At 36.0% G+C, this 24,654-nt stretch overlaps 1 protein-coding gene across 1 annotated transcript; it reads right to left on the bottom strand.

Annotated features, from left to right (window-relative positions):
- Positions 1-930: 930 nt before the first annotated feature.
- Positions 931-21,067, bottom strand: LOC121329690 (protein phosphatase 1 regulatory subunit 37-like). Its single transcript, XM_041275392.1, has 13 exons — positions 20,920-21,067; positions 19,175-19,272; positions 15,278-15,323; positions 13,303-13,403; positions 12,861-12,980; positions 12,417-12,564; positions 11,254-11,409; positions 10,869-10,981; positions 6,905-7,046; positions 6,008-6,174; positions 2,977-3,015; positions 1,541-1,638; positions 931-1,069 (listed from the first exon to the last, which is right to left on the bottom strand). Exons 1-13 carry the CDS (start codon positions 21,065-21,067, stop codon positions 931-933), a joined length of 1,515 nt encoding a protein of 504 aa, XP_041131326.1.
- Positions 21,068-24,654: the final 3,587 nt, after the last annotated feature.

Genomic DNA, 24,654 nt, shown 5'->3' with positions numbered 1-24,654 from the left:
ACCGCAAAGTAACATATTTAATGTAGTGACTATACTATCTATATTTTGAATGTTTTTACCCCTATATTACAGTTTAAAAAGTGGCTTTATACATACCTAATTACTGTCTTTAAAATGCTTTTAAGTGCAGCTAGAAGGAGAAAAAGGGGGAAGAAGCTGCTTTAAGACAGAGAGAATGTATGATAGAAATAGAGAAATAGAGGGCATGGGGCAAGAATTTTCTGATTTTACTGGTACATTTAGTATACAATGCAGCTTTTTAATACATTGCTTTAATCAAATATCATATATATATATATATATATATATATATATATATATATATATATATATATATATATATATATATATATATAATATATAAAATATATATCAATATATATATATATATATATATATATATATATATATATATATATATATATATATATATATATATATAAAATCAAAGGAAACATTTGTACAGAACCATGAAAACACTTGGCTTATATATACTGTAGCGAAGGAAACATTGTAATGATGGATATAGATGAACCAAAGGATTGGTTTAAGTGTAGGCAGCTGGTAATGGAGTTGACCTGTGCTAGGTAACTACTAACTACTACAGTAGTCTTTTACCTTTCAGAGACCATCATGGTAACAGAACACAAACACGAGACAAGAAAGTACAGTAGGTCATGCCAGCTGGCTCTTTATGTTTAATTTAAGAAACCTCTATAGTTGCTGGAACACAATGTCACATACTGATCATATGCAAAATGTAATAAAACTAAAACAAGATAGTATATTATTTTTCTTTCCATCACTATGGACTCCTTCAAGGTCTTGGATTTAGATGCTGTGTCCCCTTTTATTGCAACTCAGCTCTAAAGAAAGGTGAACAGCTGGTCTGAGCCGGTCCACTTGGACATTAAAACAAACATGACTTTATTAGCCGTACCCAGGATACCAGCTGATCCTTTCCTGGGGTCCTGTCGTGGTGATGTCTTCATCTCTAACCGAAGCAGACGCCAGCTCCTGGCAGCTACTGGAGGTGACAACAAATCCAATTAGCTCCTCTCCATGGTGCCTGTGCAGGCAGGGACAGCATGACAGGGACAGAGGCTGCAATACTCCACACAGCAGGGCACATCTTCTGCAGCCCCTTCACTCCTGCTGGAGTTACTCTGAGAAGTAACTCAGCTTCAGAATGCTTGAGCGCAATCCTGCTCGGCGGTGAATATCGCCAACAAAACACAGACCTAACACTGTAATACCCTTCTGCTGAAAGATGATAGTGATAATTCGCGGCACTGTATTATCACATGCCATTTACTACTGGGAATTGTAAGCTCAGTTAGCACAGAAAATCTTTACTATGTCAAAACTAAAACTCTACCAACATATTTTTGCAGTTGCCATATTGGTCACACTTTAGTTTAATCTATTCATTTGTAATTAAAGCGTTATTAACAAGGAATTTGTTTATTACAATTACACGTGCCACCTTTTAAAAAGCAGAACGCTTGTATAGTAATGTTGCTGGCAAGGTCAATCACACCTTTGTAGGAAATGACACATGCTTTTCTGGTAACATAATGCACCAGTACCAGTCTGTATTCTTTTATCAAGTGTAGTACCCTCCTCTAACACTGCAGCCTAGGGTATAATATAAAGCAAAAACAAAAACAGCTTATACACATAGCTTATAAAAACAGATGTTATCAACCAAAGGAGAAGACAATGTCTCATTGGACAAAAATTCCAATATAAATACTTGTTAAATTAAAGCTGAAAAATATTTCCTTCAGTAACAGGCTGTTATTTGGACCAATATAAACACCTGCCATAACACTGTCAATAGAGTTCAAGGCCACCATAGTCAGCCATGATGGCACTGATTCAATGTGATTAATCTGCAAATGTTTTAATTTTTCTGAGCGATAGCATGAACACTGCAGATAATTCCTTCAGAGTGGTCAGGATTCAGATCGGTAGGGAGGTTTGTACTCTGGAATGGTTCATAAAGTCAGCACAATATTAATCGTTTGTCCAGGATTAAATATGAAAGCACTATCCAATAGGGCACCAACAAATTGTCAATTGTCAACTGTCAATTCTGCTGTCATTGCCATTGTGATTGAAGCCTACTTTTAACAAACAGGAAACTTGTATTTGTTAGAGAATATCTGAGCATGAGAAGGGAACCTGTCCAAAATAATAATCTATCATCCTTACTTACAACAGTAACAGGATATCATGTAAAATGATTGCCAATCATCAGCAAGGGGTTATAATTACTGTAACTGTCTAAATGTCTAATCAATTCTTGAGAGTTACCTCTACAATCAGCAGCAGGGCTACATGGCACTTTCTCTTCTTCCCCTTTTATTAATGTAAAGCTGTAGGTCATTACCTCTGACTGAAACAGTAGGAAAAGTGTAGCGATTAAACTGACAAGGAGACAGATCAAATGTGACACATCAAAGAGACTGGAAAAGCTAAAAAACTGAGCAACGCACTACCACATCCCCTGTGAGCTGGGAAACATAGACCACAAACACGCTCCACATGGTCAGTAACACCACCCAGAGCCCAGTGCAGCACTGTTCAGCTTCCCCCAGGACTGCATCAGGGAGCCGTCCCGAGTGACTACATGTCCGATGATTATACTATCCGTGCACAGGCGCTCAGAGGGGCTAATTAATGCTTTAATATGTAAATGAGTGCTGCAGTAAATTACACAGCTGGCAAATACATTTGTTTATTTTTTCATTTATCAAGAGTGCAGCCAGGCTCGGTTTCACTGAAGGCAACTAAAATACCACTTTCTGGGTTCTTACTGTGTTGTTTCAAGGTTTTAACACACATTTTATCACATCTGATTTGCATGATAATTATATGCACAGTTCTCCCCTAGTGTTTTGCAGTTTCGGTTTCCCTATTAACTTAATGTGTTACAGGACCCCATTTGATCCCAGAGTTTCCTATGTGTACCTTAGAACTTGAAAGCAAGGCTACATGGGACGCTGATACCTGTAACACAGGAGGAAGTACACTTATATTGGAAAATTATTCAGTACCATCAGTCAATCAGCTTCCACCTCTAGCTGGCTTCTATCAGACAATAGAAACATCACAGCATGAACTGTGACTCAAACTTAAAACTAAAATCTTTCTCAACAGTAGGGTACTTGAAGAATCTTGAGTTTAAAGTGTTTTTTTTTAAAGAAAATAAGGATTTATTTTTTTTTAACAGAGATAATGCCCTCTTGATGAAGGCTCTACCGTGTGGTAGTTGATCTTGACTTTTGTTAGCTCCCTCGCCTTCGGCTTGGGACTCTTAACTCCAGTCACGGTCCACTACCACACGTAGAGCCTTCTCTGATGGGCACTATTGCTGAAGTGTAGGAAGAAAACTGGCTTAATTAAGCTGAGCTGGAACTAGTTAGGAAAAGAGAAAAAGACTAAAGATATAAAGTAAAAGAAGACTTGTGAGAATACTGTCATGCTAATAAAAAATCTTATAACACTGTGGACCTGTAAACTTCTATGACTTGATAAATATTATACAAGACTCTGTGAGTTTTGTTTGCTTTAGTTCTCAATGAAAATACTGTTGCCATTATATTTATGATATCCATAATCAGATTTACTGATTTGTCACAGCTAATACTGTTAACTGTCTCTGAATTACCTATCTAAAAATGCCAGGATCTTTACAGTATCTGTTCATACTCACACTTGGTCAAAGTTTCAAACAGTGACACAAAGTGACAAAACGAATATAACACATTCACAAAGCAACACGTTTCCTACTTTCTTATAATGTGTCCCAAATAGATGGCCTATCTAAAGCCCCTTTCACACTGGCACTCCTATCCGGGTCACAATCCAGCATAGTGTGAAACCACATGCCTGGGTTGTACCAGGGTTAACCCGGGTCCCAGCGGCCCACTTCAAGATGTGGGTTGACATGCTTTGACCCAGGTTGAGCAAGAGAAAATGCTTGACAGCCGTTCGTGAGCCAACGCAATAACAAACAGCCAAGCCTGCGTGAAGGTTTCAGTTCTGCAATGAATGTTTCTGTTTATTCTGTTCAGCCATATTTTTGTTGATTGAGACACAGCATGAACCAGACTGAAGCAGGGATGAAGTAAACGTTTGCTCTAATCAATATTTGGGCTGACGGTTCAATCCAGAGAAGCTTGGATGGAAGTGTCTGTAACAAGCTGCTACCAGGGAATTGATACCCGTATTGTGCACTTGCGCCTGTCACCCATGTCAACACTGCTTTATCAAAAGCAGTGTGAAATCGTGGACCCGACCTGCATGCCACCGGGTCCTGACCCGGGTAGAGCATGCCATTGTGAAAGGGGCTTAGTAAACACCCTGAATTTATTTTTTTTTCACAGAAAGCTTAGTTCCCCTTTTCTACTTAATGAAAAGGAAATATTTATTATACTGCACAGGGCAGCATTTAAGAACAAAATCTTTAACCTTTTATTTCTCCAACCAGAACAATGCATGACACAGGACTACCCAGTTTACAAAACGAACCCAGTTTTAAATGAATAAATGTTTAAGAATGAATGCACCAATATGTATTTGATCAAATAAAATAGCTTTAAGAAGAAACTGTCAAGCAAGATCAGTAAGCATATATATATATATATATATATATATATATATATATATATATATATATATATATATATATATATATATTAGCTCAAAGAGCCAGCTGCCATATATATATATATATATATATATATATATATATATATATATATATATTCAAACTTCAAGACGTTCTACATGTTGCTATCGAGAGGCAGTATTTACAGAATCGAGACCAAATGAAAACATCCTGTTTATACTTTCCCAATCTAACACAAGTAAATACAACTGAATACCAGCACAGTGTTTTCCCTCATTAGAGATTCTTTGCTGAAGCTAATGAAGGGAGATAATAATAGTCTTGGGTATCTACTGTATTCAGTGCAGCAGGGCTGTTTTAAAGATATACAAGGAAACCTTTTTGTGTACTGTTGATTTAGGACTGCAACATTAGTGTGTGATGAATATATCACATTACTTCTTGTATCACTTAATGTACAGTATTATAGAACATAACTCAAGATTAATCATAGGCTAACTGAAGTCGGTACAAACACATTTCTCACTATTTTTTTTAGTGTCCAGTTGAGATATTAATAAAATTAGTGTCAAGTTCCTTAAAACCTTTCTTAGTTGTCCTATGAAAGGTTTTAAGGATTGCTCATGGGACCAACTCACAAAATGTCAGATTGCTCCAGAGTCCAGAGAGTCAAGGGTTGCAAATTATGTCAACAGAATGATTTTCTGATTTTCAATATATTTTTTTACTTTACCCCATGCTTAAAACAGCCATGATCATGCTGCTCAATTTATGAGAGAACAAAATGGTAAGGGTGGTGTAACATAAGAAATGTTTTTGAATGTTCTCATAAGTGGGCTTTGGAGTTAATTTTAAAGTAAGCTTCCTTTCCTTAGAGAAGTTAATTAATGTTTTAATATGCAAATAAGTTAGTGAGGATAAAATCCTGACAAACAGATGGCAAGAGAGCTTAATTAATTTTTTTTTTTAATCCAGCAGGGGCATGTATTAAAGTTGTGGCATTATTTTCCTCAGGCCTTAACAAAAACATGAAAAAGCACTACCCGCTAAAATAACTGATGCGTTGTTTTAACAGCTGACTGAATCAGAATATTGTGTTTGTAACCTAGTGATAATCGCAAAGAACACAATAATAGATGAGCTGTTGCCGCAGTGTGTAACCTATGGACATGCTGTGGGACACTACTGATCAATTTGCTATAATCATTTTAACAATTGTATTTACAGGGGTTTATGATGGTTGATACTCCCTAATAAGCCTTAGCTAAGTCTTATTTTAAAATGTGTCTATGTGAACGAGAGATAGGAAAACTAGAAGTGCCTTAGTTGTGATTATATCCCTTTGAACAGTATATCTTATTTGCTTACCTTCTCTTTCTTCACATTTTTGTCTAAGTCCACTCTGATCAGAGAATGGTTAATTTGTAGTGCTAAAGACAGCGCCATGAGTCCTCCTGCTCTGATCAAATTTTTCCGGACGTCTAGCCTCTGGATCCGAGGACTTTCTGCAATGAACTCTGCCAGAGCTACAGCTCCTGCAAGTTAAAGACACAGGGGATTAGAAAAACAATACTGATATACTCCCTTTGACTTTAACAGAACAAAAAAAACAAAAAAACATCTGTATTATGAAAGGAATGAAAGATCAGACTTTACGCAGGAGTTCAATGACATGCTGCGTCCTTCTACACATTTGTGTATGACGTCTTGATATATTAGCCAGTGAACTTATTCAATTACAGTTTGACCAATTCAGTCGCATAATCAGTCTCAAACTAACTTTGTGATGTTTGCAACCTGATAGAGCTATAGCATGCTATTCAAAATGATTTAAATAACCCCAAAACAGCATAGAACAGTTTTATGGATATCAAATTGTATCTTATTCAACAAAACAGACTTTGTTGAATTTGTGAATAGGGCACACACATCTTTTTTCCTTTTAACTGTTTTTTTTTTTGCTAAATTCTATTTTAGTGATAAAATGATTGCTATACAAAATCAAGGTAACTGAAGGAATGCAATTGAAAAAAGAGTTGTGATATGAAGACCCGTGTTTATCTACAAGACTAGGATCAACAGATACACTATTACTTTTGTGTACAGCAATGGAACAATATAAGATACTTTTAAATTGTGCAATCGTTCACCATAAACTGTGGTTAGACAGACAGTAAGCATATCCAGCCCATGAATCTAAATGTTATTCAAGGCTCTTTGTATAAACTCAATGTTTTATCTTTCATAGCTGTCATCAGGTATTACCTTCACAAGTTATTTTGGTTGAGGCCAGTCCCAGCTGTAGAAGTGATCTGTTGGCTATCAGAGCATCTTTAAGCCTCTGAATCCCTTTGTTTTGAAGTATATTTTGGCCCAGGTTCAATGTCTCAAGGCTTGCCACAGAAGGCTAAAATAAACAGAATCACAATGAGATAAAAATAGGTCTTGTTTTAATTTAGGATAGTAACACATTGAGCTCTCCCAAAGCCGAGATGACAAAGGCACTGAGTTGGAACCCAAGTACAAGAAGAAAGACAAAAGGTTTTGGTACCATTCATTGTTATGCCTTGGGTTGGCTGCACCATTGGCCAATGTGACGCTAACGACACCAGAACTCAGCCTATTAGCAAAAGGTTACTTCTCTCATTCTAAGGGTTTCAAAAACATATTTTTCAGTAACAAAACACACTATATCATTTTTGTTTACTGGAATTGTATTCATGAGGGATAAGGGTACATGGCATATTTTTCCAAATCATTTTTCTACTGCCTCAATTGCGTCAATATTTTCTTTGTTTTATTGTGCAGTGCTGTCTGGTAGTCGAAGACAAGAGAAAGACAGGTGCTTGCAGAAATTAGATAAATGCATGACCTATTACACATGTATCTAGAAGTTCAGCACACAAATAAAGTGTGAATTTGTACAACAATTCAAGTACTTTCAGATTTAGGAATATACCACTGAGCCAGCTTAATAAACACAACTATGGGAATGTGAAGATGTTCTCCCTATTTAATGTATAGTACAGTTCAGACTATACAGTTTTGAGCTTCATTTTTCTGCTGTACTATTTGGTCACCAAACCAAATTTGCAAAAAACTGCTTAGGGAAACAGATTCACTTTTTTTTTTTTGTGAATGGTAACAACACAACAAACATTATTGTAATAGCTACAACCTGCATAATGAAAGTCACTCTGTAGCTTTTGAAGCTCAATTCTGCATAATAGTGGGACACACATCACTATTATATTGTATTTGTAGTGTTACACAAGACTTTGGGCACAGTGTTCTCTTTTCTGTGTTCTTTTTTAAGGGACCTGCTCTGAGATTCAGAGAGAACACTATGGACAACTTAATATGGATACTTCTCTATATAAATTAACCACATAACATTCTGGGACATCACCAGGCTTTAAATCCATGCTCATAATTACAAAGAAAGACAAATTAGTGAATATATTTATTTTTAATTTTTTTTTTAAAGGATTGACATTGTAATTTAAGGTCATGGTAGTTATCTGTAGTCACCTGCTTCTTAATATTCAAGACTCCTTATGATCCCATCAAAGTGAACTGCACATTGACATCATCTAATCCTGTGCTAATGACTGTCCATTTGCAAACTTCTCACCTGGGGTTTAATTAATTAGTATAATACAAACCATACTCTCCATCTACAATTGAGTTGTGCCATAAATCTCTTAGATCTCTTAGTAGCTATATGTGCCTTTAACTATTTACACTAAGCAAAAGTATGTGTCTGTTTTTTGGTAAAGATATTTTCCATGTGGTTTATTTTTTATTTTATTTTTTACAGGTTGTGTGCACTGTTTAAAGGGCAATGAATTGTATTTTACTTATTCCATTTTTCATTAAAGATGAATCAAATATCACTTTTCAAAATACATTTTCGAGAAAATATTATTATTATTATTATTATTATTATTATTATTATTATTATTATTATTATTATTATATTTAGTAGTTGCCAATTATTTTTTTATTTTTTTATTTTTCTCCCAATTTAGAATATCCAATATTTTTTTTTTTTAAGCTCGGCTCACAGCTGGTACCCCTGTGCTGACTCGGGAGCAGCAAAGATCAACACCTGTTGTCCTCTGAAACATGTGCCATCAGCCGACCACTTCTTTTCACACTGTAGACTCACCATGCAGCCACCTCAGAGCTAGAGCATCGGAGGACAACACAGCTCCGGGCAGCTTACAGGCAAGCTCGCAGGTGCCTGGCCAGACTACAGGGGTCACTGGTGACCTAAACTCGGCGACCTAACACCCCCCCCCTCCCCCCAGGGGGACATTTGGTGAATTTTGTGGCGCCGCATGCCGTCATTTTTGACGTTGCAGAGTCAACAAAAAGCGTTAGCCTAATATTGAAAAATAATATTTTCTTTTTTTACTCAACAAGAATTAAAACAACATATTATAATTAGTTAAATAAATATTAAAACACTGTATGGTCACTTTCCGAGTGAAATTCTGATCCAAAAATAGATTTCACGGTACTTCTGGTAACCACACATGAGTACAAGTATTCATGTGTATGGTATATTGGTTTCCGATTATGAGTATGGTTACAAATATGAGTGAAAACCCCTAATATAAATGAGCAACAGTGGCTATTAAATACAATAGGGATCTATATATGAAGCAATACATAGAACTATTCAAGGTCTGTGGCAGAACAATTTCTTCCCTGTACAGTAATGATAAAATAAATAAATAAATCATGATGTTCATCTCAATGCTTGCAACGTGTTAACAGAAAATAATTATATAATGAAGACTTTGCCTGACCTACATAGTCAATGTTTTTTCTTGCTACCACTGCTGCATATTTTACAGCATATCAGACAGTAACGGTGGTTTGAACTGGAAAAGTCTTGCAGTATCCCTTTAAAATGTCACTAATAATAACCCAGGAATTAGTCATATTGCACCAATGAAAACAAGGCATTGCAATCCCAATCTCCCAAGGACATAAACTGGCAGGTAAATTGGCGATTTAATTAATCTGTGTCATTGCACAGTGTTTTATTCCTGGGCATTGTTTCTCTTTTTAAAAAAGTACCAAAAAAAAAAAAAGAAAAAGCGAAAGGTTAATAACAGCCTTTCCAGTGTCATATTCGACACTACCAGCCACTGCTCTAATTATGATCATTACAGTTGCAAGGATGTCTAGTTATCCTTCTTAATCACAGACTACAAGAGAAAACCTCCCAAACACATATCTATTATTTAATCAAACTGTTCGCATTCAGTGGCACTGAAATGGAACAAGTCTGCTTTATTTTCAGCCTGGATAGATCAGCCTTGAATGTGTATATTCAGGATGAAAGAAAACGGGCCCTTAATGTGTATCTTTTTGATTTTCAATCGCCATTCAAATGACAGAAGGTGTAGTTTATTCTGACAATCAGTGCATTTGTAGAAGAATGGATATTATTAGGGACTTTATATAAGAGCTATCCTGCAAGGAAAAGTCATGCTATTTTTGGCATGCCCATTGTTTTCTGTTTTTTTCCTGACAGCTAGCAGTGTACAGTACATCTGTTATGGCCTTTGGTGTGAGATTTAATATCACATGCAAAATGAAAAACTCCCAGTGATGCAACAGCAACAAAACTGTGTTTTAGGTCATTTGAAAAGTCAACACATATTTGTTTTCTGAGCAAAATATCACAGCAATCAATAGCTATATTCATTGCACATAATTTGAAAAATTGTTTTATGTAGAATTAGATTTTAACCTCATGCATCACAAACTCTTTCTGAGAAAGACAAGACTGTAACTAACACCCCTTTGGTGTATGTCACTGAGAAGCTGTACTAGGTTCCCCCGACGCTAAACACAGAACCTAATCTTCTACCAACAAAATGCAAGCCACCAATGTTAACAGAAGTCAAAATAATCCCAACCCCATTACGACCAGGCAATGAATTTGCATATGCTCCCTGCAGTATTTTGGATGACGCACCACCTCTGCAAAGAGCACAGAGACATCTTCTTTTTATAGATAAAGGGTCACAAAAAGGGTCAGACCAACCTTTTCTCTTTCCACTATGACATCCTACCAAATTACATTAGGGCTTGCTTGTTTATCAATTTTTGTATTATCTACAGAGCTGATCCTTATTCAGAAATGTTACAGTATATGTTTGTTTAAGGATTCTACACACAGTTGGAACCTGTTACATGTCCTACTCACCAGAACACGTGCCAGATGGGTCATGCCTTTGAAGGTTAGTAGGTTGTTCCACAGCACTAGTCTTCTAAGACCAGTCTTCTGTACCTTTAAACCTTCACATATATCTTCAAGACCTACAAAAGAAGGTTTTGTACTTAAGATCAATGAAAGCACTGCCCTTGATACTGATTGATTTTATCATACATTCACCATGTTATATTAGGAAGACTGGAATGAGGATGATTTGATCTTAAGAGATACTGGATAGATTGTATAGTTAAAAATGACATAGTACCTAAAACACCCATAAAAGTAATACTAGAACTACATGGTATACAGGAACTGAATGTCCATTTAGGCATGTTCTATTGCACATCCAATCCTGCCTAGTATGATAACACTTTACCTGCGTCTGATATAAGGTTGTTGCTTAAGTCCAGCACTCTAAGACTATGGTTGTATTTGAGAAGGTCGCCAAGCTGCATTGAGTCCTGAAAGCTGTTGAGATCATTGTCTGCCAGGTAAAGCTCCTGCAGGGCTGTGTTTAACTTCAGAGCAGAAACTAGAAGCAAGCAATCAACAGAAAGATTTATACTAAAACTGACACAGAAAGTACACTGTTAATTACTGTACAATGTTTGAACCAAGTTAAAATATATGCTAATATCCTTGGACTTATTTTTGCATGCATATAGGCTTATAGACTTATTCTTTGAAGCTCCTCTGTCAATGCCAAACAATGCAATGTATACAGCAAAAGAAACATCAATCACAAGTGAAATAAGTTAGGGGTTTCAACCTAATTCAACCTAATTCAAAAACAACTGACATGACTGTCAAGACAGAATAGCAGGGTAATTTCAGGTAATAAAGGATGTGCTATCAGCTCCATGCATAGCCTTACCTCTTAATGAACAACAACTAAATAAATACAAAATGTAGAGTAAAGTGTACAATCTAGATGAAAAAAAAAGGCTTGTGACAACATAATTTTTAATCTAAAAGTTAACAGGACATTGTATTAGATGTTAAAAAGAGTTTTAGGACACAATGTGATTAGTGCTGGCATTCCTCTGTTTTAGCTGAAAGCCCAGTAGTGAGTTTGTAGGGCAGCCACTCTAAGCAACAACCAAATGATTACAGTTGCATGCAGAATGCCAACATTGTCATCATTCACAGTTGGAACCAAGTGGATTGATAGTTGCGATTGATTCAGTCAACTGCAAAGCCTGGTTAGTCCTGCAATCTAGCCCAGCGAGTCGATCACAACAATCTGCCCCTCTGGTTTCCGCTGAGAGAAGACACAGTGAATAGAGTCGGCAAGTTACCTGCCAGAAGCTCAGATTTAAATGGGAAATAAAAAGTCAACATAGCTTCAAATAATGAAATGCTTATCATAGAAAGACATTGCAACATGCTGGAAAGGCAAAGAAAGATACAAAGGAACATTACAAAAGGAATAAAGAACTGCATGCTTTCACATTACATAAAATAGAAAGCATGTGTAACCAGGTGTAATTAAAGGGGAGGTCTCTCAGTCATTCCCATCTACTGGGAAAATAAACTCACCTAGTGTAAAGAGAGGCCTACCACTCAGACATGTTTTTTCAAAGTGCAGTACAGCCAGCCTACTGGACTTCAAGGCTCGCGACATGGCCTGTGCAGGATACTCCAGGACAGGTATGTTACATGCATCCAGTCTCCACAGGCAACTGCTCTGAAAAACACACATTGGAATTCTTTACAAGGGTACAGCAGCTGCTCTAAGATGGCATCTATCCTGGTTAAATCAGAAGGGATAGGCATCATTCTCAAGACCCTTAACAAACAGTGAAGCAGATTTGTTAACATGTTAGTAAGTGGAGAGATTATAAACAAAAAAAGTGACCATTAAAATAAAACAAGATCAAAATGAATTACTGAATTGAATAACAGAAGCAGATAGTACCACTCCTGATTAAATTAATGACCCGCAATTAAATGCAGCATTTCCATGAACACATGCGATGTTACCTGCTGTATCAGGTGAGACAAAGACCGCCAACCCAAGGCCCCAATTCTTTTATTGCAGGAAATGTTGAGGTGTGTCGCTGATTCATAATAAGAAATCATGTCAAACAAAGCAGAGGCCCCCTGAAAAAAAGAGTACATTTTGAAACATAATTAGGTGTTCCTAAATCAAACTTTCATGCGGTGGGGAGGAGGGATTGGTTAATCAAAGAGTCTTGGTTTAGATTTTGGCTATTGCAGGGGTTTTAGGGATACCGTATGTTGTCCTGTTGTGAGATTTGTAGTAATCACTTTTAGAATGTGGCCAAGCAGGTCTGTTTATTCAATCCATTTTAGGCAACTTGCTGATGGGGCTGTTATAAGAAATCACTAGCAGTCCACTTTATTTTTCTTTTTTTTTTTAAAGATGTCCCTGCTAACGCACAGTTCTTTTTTGCATACTCACATTTTCATCCAATTCAGCCTCCTGTAGATTGATAAACTCGTACTGTAACAGTTTCAGTAATTCTTCAAGAGATTCACATGCTTGGTAATCTAACCGTTCACCTGAAAAGCAATTCAACTTTGCACAATTACAATTGTTTGCTGCACTGTCAGAGAATTGCTGATCTCAGCCAATTATCTGAGATTGGGCAGTTTGGATAATGGACCCCAAATGTAAACAGTCTGACTTTTTAAATACTTGTCTGAAACTTTAAAGAAGAGAGGGAGTGTTTGTCTCGTTTGATCTAGTTATACGCAGGTCATGATCAAGGTTGTCATGACCCCCCCCCCCCCAAAGGAATAATTCAAAAAAGCTGCTGATAATTCTGAAACAGATGACTTTTAAACAAAGCCTAAAGAAACACTTTGATGGACACAGTAGTCCATCTTTACTATGAAGATATTCAAAGGACCCTTTCTCCTCGTAAACTCTTATCTTCATTGCTGGTGTGTGCACCAGATTGCTCCGAGCTGCATGCTGGAAGATAATAATTTATTCATCATTGGCATATCATTTATAAAATGATTTTTACAATAATCACTTAACTGTGCCACATAAGGGGATCTGAAAATCTCATTTTCTAATCTCTTCTGCCTTTTATAGATAATGTACAGAGACTTAAAGTCAAATGTCATCAACGCGTGACCAAGAAGCAAGAAGTAAAACAAGCGAGTTATATTAAAATATAAACACAAACTTTCTCCTTGAGATATTGAGGACATTTGTCAATCCAAATGAATAAGAAATCACAAACTTTAAGTGATCCTCTAATCCCTCTGATCTTTCTCCCCTTTAAAAGATTGACCCCCTTATTAACAATAATAAGTACAGTACACACACAGCAAAGAAAGGTCCTCAGTAGATCAGGTTTGTATGTTTTAGGGATGTGGTATAAAAATCCATCCCGATTATTAAAGCAGGCTGCTATGTAAAATACCTGGGTGACATTAAAAATTAATGACATATGCACTTTTTGTATTGTACTGTCCATCCAAAATGCATTACAGTTCATACAGTATCTGTGTCAACAACATGTTGCAACCACAATGCATTATATATATATATATATATATATATATATATATATATATATATATATATATATATATATATATATTTTGCAACTCAAGGTTAGCAACCTTGAAGAAAAAAATGCTGCAAAAACATTCACCTAAGCTCAGCATCCCCATGGAAATATGCATCTTTCATTTGGAAAATAAAAAAAAAGTTATTTCCTTTTATTTATATTTACCCTAAGCCATTTTTCAAGGGTTTCCTTTTTAATTTGATCTATTTTAACAAATGTTAAGTTATCTACAATGATGAAACAGAAAACAGCAGTGGATGTGGTATTACTGTCTGAGCGAGAGCCTTCTTCACACCAATGTGGTTTGCTGTTACTATTAGAAATATATTAATACTGTAGGGTGTTTATTAAATATATCTAAGATTTAATTTGACAAATATCTTAATCAGCATTTGGAGTCACTGAAATGAAACTTTTTTTTTTTTTTTTTGTATTTCAAGATGTTTGTTATACTACAAGGGTACTAGCATCACAACCAATACTACTAGTATCACACTTTGTGTCATGTGGCCCCACTCTTATGGTGTATTACAAAGGTACATGTTTATACCCAAAAGTGGCATTCATTCACTAGTTAATTGATGCTACTGTTGCTGGATGGGGTAGCTCACCAATTTAAGTAAATAATTTACAAAAAAAAAAAAAAAAAAAAAAAAAAAAAAAAAACTACTGTAGTTAGGAAAGTGTCAATGACAATAACAATTTTAAACAGCAATTTGATTGTCTTCCCTTGCTCTCTTCTCTTTGCGTAAGAGCAACCATTCCCAGAAGCATGAAGAAAATGTGTAGAAAATAAGGAGGTACAGTAAAAAAAAAAAAAAAAAAAAAAAACACAAAGCTTGTAATTACCTTTCAGATCTAGACATCTGACCCTACTGTGCAAATCTGTGATGGTCTGCAATGCAAAATGAAAATGGAAAAAAAGTCATACAAAAAAAAAAAAAAAAGCTTTTTAAAGAAACAAGAACATACAATATTTGCATACACAGATACACAGTGAATCCAGATTCATATACAGTATATTATTTCACACCACTTCTTAGGAGACTATTGTAGCAAACCACCCCCACCACAATTCACTGCAATCAATTACTAACGGATACATTCATGTCCTTTATTCTGACTGGTATAAGCATTTTCTTAAGTTGTTATACTTTTTAAAAGCAGTATAATGATAGCAGTGACAGAATTAAAATGTAATACTAGGGTTAGTGACCTTTATTTTGTCCTTTTTAAATATCATGCTGTTACTGTTTCCTTCACTCTTTAAGGGTATATTAGCCTTAAAAAAATGCATTTTGCTGCACTTAACATGAATTAATGGTTGACACAGTGATTTAAGGACGACACACACAGGAGGTCTGGATTCCACGGCTCATTAATAGCTATGCTAATATGCAACATTGAAACATTAAGCAAAACAGTCCTCATCTTTATCACATGTTAAAATATGTCCTTCTGTAAACTGCTTTTTGAACTTCCCTGGCAGTGATACACACTCACAGTCAGACACAAACCCCCCTTATTCTAATCATCGCATGACCGCCACCTAACTAGTTATACATTTAGACACAGTGAAGAAATAGTTGTTTTAAAAAGTCACTTTATTTTCTTCTTTTTTTTTTTATAGCGCTTTGCTGTAGCCGAATTTATCAGCATGTCAGAAGGGAAATAGCAAAATTAAGTGATGAAATGAAATAACTCCTTTTCACAGTCACGGAAATGCTTCTCCTGCACTTGACAAAAGCATCTCTGGTGCATTTCTGTTCTTCTCATTGTAAATCCTGCAGACCTGCTAGAGCTGTTTATATTCTGGCTGGCTTTGTGTTAATAACTGTTTCACTTCAGGTTTTTTTTTTTTATTTCCATTGAATTAGTATTTTTAAAATACTTTTTGGAGGGCTTTATACCATAAAAGCTCTCAGGGGTTAAAATCAGCTGCACATGTCCTTTCAGCATCTATTCAGCAATAAAGCATAAATTATTTAAAATAACACAACCTTTTATCTCACACCCTTTGAAGGCAGCAAATTAAAAATGTAAATTGGGAGCTAATTAATATGCAAATGTATTCATTCCCAGTTAACAATTAGCAATTAAACCTGCAGTGTCTAGAAAGAGCATAGACAAAATTAGTAACTTAATTTATCATTAACAAAAATGAAAACGTACACAAAACTGTAATTGACTTTCAAAATACTTCCACTATTTTTCTTTGTCCATGGATTCCAATTTTAAATTCCAGATATTGCATTCACAGGATAAAAGTAGAATGTGCGTTGACACCCTTAGAGGTTGCTAGAATATATATTTTTAATTCCCATTTTTGTATGAAGTGCTGGGTATGCAATTTTACATAACCCCCATGCCCCCCTTCATAAAATCTGTCTATTATGACTCAGTGGTGTATTGCGCCTTGCCTATAATAAAGTTAGAAATCCCTCTTTTCTATAGTACAGTTTGGTGTCTAAGAACAGGTTCAATGAGCAACTTACTTTCCACTGTACAACAAGCCACACCAGATTAACAGGGCTATATATAGTGATTGTGAGTCCCTGATGCTCTGTATTTATTGTTATTATTATTATTATTATTATTATTATTATTATTATTATTATTATTATTATTATTATTATTAAACAATAAACAGATATTGACAATTAATCAATAAGCAAGTGACAAATCTAGCTATGACATGTTACAGGAATAACTTATACCCTCATGTGTGTATTTCATTTTTATCTATGTGTTCTAGATTGTGAATTATTATCCCCCATAGCAAAGGGAATATCGTGTAGGTGGTTGTATGTTCGTACGTCACACTTCACATTTTTTCATTAACTGGAGAACCACTTATCCAATTGTCACGGTACTTGGTATTAACATTATTTAGCATACATTACTAAGAATTTCAGATTCTGATGATGTAAGTCGGTGCCTGTCTGTTTGTACATCAGTTTATCTCTATGTCACACATACATTTTTGTAAATATGAGAAGAATCGCTTATGAAATTGTGACTTAACATTTAATTGCTAATTCTTATTCTAAACTATTCTGTACATATTGTTGATATATGTTAAGACTGTGTCAAGGGATGATACTGACATACTTGCTACTATCAATAACCCTTTTGAGGCAGTTTATAAGCAAGCCTGAGCAAGTGGAATTTCTGTAATGAGGCTAATAGAAACATGGCCATTAGGGGTGTGCAAATATGTTAAGCACCTTTCACATTGGCATGCTCTACCCGGGTCGCGAGCCGGTGTCAAGCAGGTCTGCTACCCCTATTTCACACTGCTTTTTGAAGAAGCAGGGTCGACCTGGGTAAGAAGCAAGTACACAACCCGTACAGCAATGCCCCAGAAGCAGTTTGTTAGGGACATGTCCAGCCAAGCTTCTGGATTGAATTGTTGGCCCAAATGTTGACTAGAGCAAATGTTTCTTCATCCCTGCTGCAATCCGGCTCATAGCATGTCTCAATCAACAGAAATATGGCTAAACAGAATGGCCGTAATGCATTCTGCCTCGCTCAACCTGGGTCAAAGCATGTCAACCCAATTCCTGAGGTGGGCCGCTGGGACCTGGGTAAACTCGTGTACTATCCATGTGTGTGGTTTCACACTATGCAGGATTGTGACCCGGGTAGCCACAACCCGGGTCGGAACCTAGGCAGGAGCGCCACTGTGAAAAGGGCTTTAGATTTCACACTACAGTGATGCTACGGAACAAGTGATAATTGGTCCCTTAAAACTCTGAAATACACAATAGTGGTTCTTTAGATTTGGAAGCACAAGTCTACCCATTGTTTGGAGTGTTGCAATCCTGTTAGTTGGATCCTGGGCTGCTTCTCTTCACAAACAGAATTGGATAATAGTGGGAGTAATGTATAGTAAAAAGGACAGTTCTAAATACTGTATACACTTGATAGAATGTGATATATGCCTAGTGCCTAATTATTTTGATAATTACTGGGAGCCCTGTTCACCTCTCTAACAGAGCTTTAGTAAGTTCTACTGCCTTCTGATTTATACACAATATTTAGCTGGGTCCAGAGAACCAAAAGCAGAACAAAGTAAAACATTCAAGACTTCAGCATTACAGGCTTGTAATTCACTGTGAGGCCCGAAGGCCTATGCTTAAATCTGTTATTGTTTACCGCTTTTATTAAGCTGTATCAACAGAAATAGCATTTAATCTACTTTAAACATTTCAAAGGAAATACCTAGGGGTTCAATAAATACTTGAAATAGCCTATTCTCAAGGTACCCTGATTCAAAATATCAAATTTAATACGTATGCTATTTAGGCTTCTTTCAATTCCTTATTACAAATTCACTTGCAGCCATAGCTATAATATTGTTCTGTTTAGCTGCTGCTTAACTGGACATATTTTCCTACTTTATGAACACTACCAACACTATTGCATTCAAGCTTTTTAGCCGCTCCAAGATAATATAGTATGTTGTTAATGTAAGCAGTGTTAAGTCTCTAATTTTATGAAAAACAATACTCTTTGATCATTCATTTACGTACATGAACAGATTAACTAAACATAAAAAATATGTATTTTTTGTCCATGGAAACAGGCGTTGTAGAAATGTGCTTCCATGCTACTTGTTATTCATTGCTCAAGATGGCAACCCTTTAAAAAGGCACCACAACTCATGTCCTAAAAGAGATACATTAAATCAAATTTTAAATGTCAGCAGCCTTATAACTGTGATTCGTGCCATTTATACTGTACCTGGAGTTGTTCCAGTAACTTTGGTTTGGGTTCAACTTGGTGCTTCTCACAGCTTTGCTTATAGGAAGCTATTATCTCTTTCAACGTAATACTGTCAACTAAAACAAAATAATAAGATCATTACAAATGTTAAGCAGGTTCCTAGATATTAAGTCATTCTGTGGTTATCCATATAACCCCACCCTCTCTTACACACATAATATGACATGAAAAAATGGGACTGCAGATCAAAATTATAATTTGAAAGAGCTGTGAATAAAGAATGCACATTTAAAAAATCTCACAATCTCATCTCATGAACAAAAGTGAACATAAAGCATTATCTAATGGGAGAAAAGGTGCCCACAATAATTAGGACAAGGATCACTGGTAGTTCCTATGCTTTATAGCCACTAGGCACACTTCATTAGGTATAAGTGTTACCGTGCTGAAGAACACGTCTGGTGGCCACAAGGCACAGGAACTAAGGATCAGGGCTGTCTTTCAATGTTTAACTCAGAAGCGATGCCCAGAGAAAATGTCAAGTTTATGTCCACATTAGTTAAACCTTTCTGGAGCCTCCCACATCTTTCCTTTTAAATAAAAAGGCATTTCAAGTTGGAAAAAAAATTGGCTTTGTGTTTAGATTATTTTTTTTTCCTTGTTCTGTAGCCTTGGCTCAGATATGGTTCAACATTTGTATTGTGTTTAAATTAGGTATTGATTGGTATCTGCATATACCCATTGAACTTTACTGAATAGAGATATGTTTGGCAGTAAATGTAAACAAGCATTACAACAAATGGCTGAAAAAAAAAAAAAAAACTGTGGCGATAATGATATGCCATGTTTGTCAAAGAAGTCAAATCAACATTTGGCAAACAGCAAAAAACAGCAATATTAAAAAAAAAAAAAAAGCTTTCCAACAACCTTGTTAATAGATTACTCTCAAAGTAATCAGCAAACTGTAATTATAAGGATGTGGAGTTTGTTCCGGATGTGCATCAGCATTTAATTATGAATAATCATTTTCAAAACACTACAATAGGTGTGTGCTGTTCTATTTCCATAATGGGCTCCAATTAGGCAGTTACATTTTTTATATGTTCTTAAAAATGTTAATATTATTAACTAATATATTGCATAAACAGTAATGATAAAATATAACTCCTATGTATAGAATCAGTGATGACAGCTTATCAAGATACAATCTTATATTTCACTGTGTGAGCAGTAACAACAGTCTAAGGCATTGTTTTCAGATCACCAAGTGGCTTAGCTACATTTTAAACAGACAAAATAGCAAATAATAAAAAAGAGCAAGTTACAAAAACAAGGGTAAGTCCAATCAAATTGGTTCAATTGGGGCTAAATTACATCCTCACTTTGAATACTGGCATCGTATATGAGCACTCATAGACTGAAAAAGCAAAGTTGTGAAAATGGGTTGACATTAAAACACGTATAGTTCCTATTTATTTTAATTTTAGAGGTGGATCCAGTTATTGTCTTTCAGCAAACCACTAAACAAGTGGCCAAAAGATCTGTAAGCACTGCAGTGTCCAAAAGTAGTTATCTATCATCTACTTGGAGTCTTGTTTAGCCAATCAGTCACCAAGCTCTGTTCACCCAAGTATTTTTTTTTTTTAAAATAACTTACTACACCTGACGCATTATCATCACTCGCCATAGAACTATCAATCCCAGACAGTAAAAATGGGGAAAGGAACATAATGAAAATCGGGAAAAACAAGTACAAAACTCACCATCCCTTAACAAGTCCTTGCGTTCAGCGAAACCAGACACTATCTCTTCATCCGGGGGGAAGGAGACATGTTTCTCGCCTCTGCATTTCTTCTCAGACAGGGGAGAAGCAGTCAGTTCTGCATTGTTGTCTTCCTCACTGCCTGTCATTTCAAGCTGTCGGTAACACAAGATTAAACCAGGCTCATTATCACAAAGTTAAGTTACATTTTTGGATGGCCCTTTTTTGTTGCTGTTGCTTTTAGAGCCACTCAAGGTCTGCCTGTTTACATAGTTAGACTTCTTCATCCCAGTGGGACAAGAAGCTGTTTATCCAGTAGCCAGCACTTTAGAAATACTGAACTGAAGTTTGCTGGATCTTAACCAGTCTTGAAGATCCTGTTTCTAATGCATGCCTTAAGGAAAGATAAGCTACTTGGCTTGCTCTAATTACACTACATCTTGTGTTTTTAATTTAGATAGTAAATATCACCAAGATAAACACAATTACTATGAATAATAATAATTAATAATAATAATAATAATAATAATAATAATAATAATAATAATAATAAATAATAATAATAATAATAATATACCTGTCACATTATAAACCTGTAAACACAAAATATGAGAATCTTAAATGCGCACCATTCCAGCTCAGTAGTGCAAAATGTTTCAACAGATAGTATATCTCCAAGGACATAGGCCCATGTTAGGAACTGAAGTTCTTTTCTCTGCTCAACACTCTCGTAAAGCTGATATAGGATACTGTGCAATTCATTATTTATAAGGCAGTCTTCTAACATGCATGTGAAATTCAATATTTCCATATCAAATAGCCAGATAAAAGAAACTAAAGCGAAGAAGGCATAAACTACATTTGCACAACACATCTTATTTTAAAGGCTCTCTTAACTAAATGCTCTAAGTGTGCCCTGGGTATGTACTTTGGAGATTTCTGGGAATTAGTTCATAGGCACCAAATACTAATTATTAATATGAAGACACAAACAAACTCTTCAAAGTATTGTTAATTGCCCCTAAGGTGTAGTGTCAGTTTTGAATGTATTATATGCAATATGCAGATTTCATATCACCAGGGTGTGAAAACACCCCAGAAAGTTTCACTTCAAATCTTCTTTGCCTTTGAATTGGAGAAAACGTTTCATAAGACTGATATTTTCACGTGTTTTTGCTTAATGACGGCTACTCCAGGTCTAGCTGCAAAAAACATATTACTGGCATTAAATGGCCAAGTCCAACACTACACTGACCTGGTACTAAATGTTAATATTTCATGTCCGTCTAATTGAAATCCTATTTTTCTAGCAACACATTTTCCATCCCTGTAGCTTAGAGTCACATTTTCCCAACAGTGCAAGGTTAATGATTTTCTTAAAGAGAAATAGCAGGATGCTCCCTTTACCTGCTGCTCTGTATTCTCACCCCACTGCCTTCATGATAACCCCTGCTGTCTCTTTATGTAAACTACATGATGCCTGACTGTACATCTATACCAAGCACTAGATTTCAAACCTGTTATTTATTTCCCAGTGTTAGGGTATATGGTTATAAAGTACTGCTCAGTAGATTTACTTGCCAGGAATCCCATGACATGACACATGGCCTAATTATGTGTCTCTACCTTCTTCTTTCAGATTAAGACCACCTGCCACTGTTATCATACATTTTTAACTTCTGAGATACAATACATGGAGGCAAACATAACTACACCAAACACTAAAGATTACACCATGTGTTGGAGATAGTATTTGATTGATGAGACAATCATAGTACATCTTGTATAAGCCAATATCTATATATATATATATATATATATATATATATATATATATATATATATATATATATATATATTATATTATAGATAGTCTACTTTCCGTCTGACATTAATAAACTTTATATTTCTGTCAGAAAATCTAGAATTTTTATGGACATTTTTAAAGAGAATTTATAGAGAAGATATATGTTTGGGGAGGGTTAGTATTCTATAAACTACCCTATGGTGTTTGATGTTTTTTTATGTGTTCAGAAATACATGGTTCTAAATAGGATGTTAACTTTTGTATCCCAGATAAAACCATAAAAAAAAAAAAAACTATTAGGGATCTTCTTTTTGATTTGAAACTCAAAGAACAGTATCAAGAATCTGAAGTTTCGCTACAGGGGTATCACTATGGCTAGTGGGTTTAATTTAGCAGTTTTGATCTAATTGCAGTTCAACCCAGTGCAGTCTCCCCAGCGCATCAGCATGACAACCGTCTGAATTGAGCTAAGTAGGGTACATCTCTGGGGTCTTCAAGTGGGAACCTTCCGTCCTCTGTGTTTCGTCGACTAGCCCACGACACCTCATGATGGCTCAACAGTGATTCTGGCATCCCAGCATCACCCCCCTCCATCCCCCACTCAGCTCAGCCCAGCTTACTTCCCCATACATCAGCGTTGCTTTCTTTCTATTGTGCTGGGCCAGTTGGCCTGGGCGAGGCTTGGTTTTAACACCTTTTCTTGGTGGTTGTTCTCCTGGACGGAGGAATATTGTCTTTTGTGTGTAATGCTTTGCTGGAACTGGTGGCAACTTATTGGTCAGGTTACGCTTGTCTTCCAATGCTAAGGCCAAACATCGCAGCACCTGGTCATGGCACCAAGTAAACCGTCCTTGGCTAAGACCCAACTTACATCCTGTCAAAATGTGCCTTAATGTTGCAAGTGATGAACACAAAGGACATGAGGGATCCTCATCCACCCAGAGGTTTAGGTTCTGTGGTGATGGAAGAACATCATATGTTGATCTGATGAGGGAACTGATCCGGCTCTGTTCCATTGTCCATAGGTCTTGCCAGCCGATCTTGCGGTGTTCCATCTCATCCATTCTCCCTGCTTGGCCTGGGAAACGGTCTTTACACACCTGATCCTCTCCTCCTGCTTTTGCACCTCATTGACTTCCAGCTTCCTCCATTGAGCTGGGGTTGCCTTGTGCCATGAAGGAGGAGCTGAACTGAGACCAAGACCTCCTTTTCCATGCTGAACTTGCCCCATAGTATCTCCGATTTGAAGGGCAGCCTTAGCATCTTCCATTGGCCATATTATAGATGTGTTCGTGCACATTCATACATCTAACATATTTTGCTTTTCACACAGTGTGCAATAAAATTATAAATCATGTATAAGAATTCAACCAATCACCGTTAAGGATTTCTCAAAATTAAAGCATATTGCGTTTACATATGTAATCTCGTGCACTGAACATACTGCATTATTCTAAAGTTCGCATATTTTTCTCTAATTAATGTTGTAAGCAAATGAATGGACATTTCGACATGGGCAAAACACAATATCAGTAGTACAATATAGACTTGACTTTTCACACATTTCATTTAAAGTCAGTGTAATTTACTGTCCAGCATTTACTTGATTAACCTTTACAGCTGTTTATATTTCTATTTCATTTCCCGAGACGAACAGGTGTCACATATTTCAACCAATAAGAAGCCGTTTCCAAAATTCATTCCTGTTCGTTTTCCTTTAATAAAAAAAAAAAAAAAAAAAAAAAAAAAAAGTAAGAACATACTGGTAGTTGAAATTCCTTTAAAAATTACATTTACCATCCGCCTACCTTGCCACATGTGACCGTACATCATCACTGCCTCGTCTAGCAATAGCATTTTTCTATTCACGCAGCTTTACAAAAAGAGAACTACAAAACCCAGACATCACCATCGCAAAACCGGATACTG

The sequence above is a fragment of the Polyodon spathula genome, chromosome 17 (assembly GCF_017654505.1).
Source record: "Polyodon spathula isolate WHYD16114869_AA chromosome 17, ASM1765450v1, whole genome shotgun sequence".
NCBI lineage: Eukaryota > Metazoa > Chordata > Actinopteri > Acipenseriformes > Polyodontidae > Polyodon > Polyodon spathula.
Note: the sequence above shows the minus strand (reverse complement) of the source record. Positions and strands in the feature narration are given on the sequence as shown.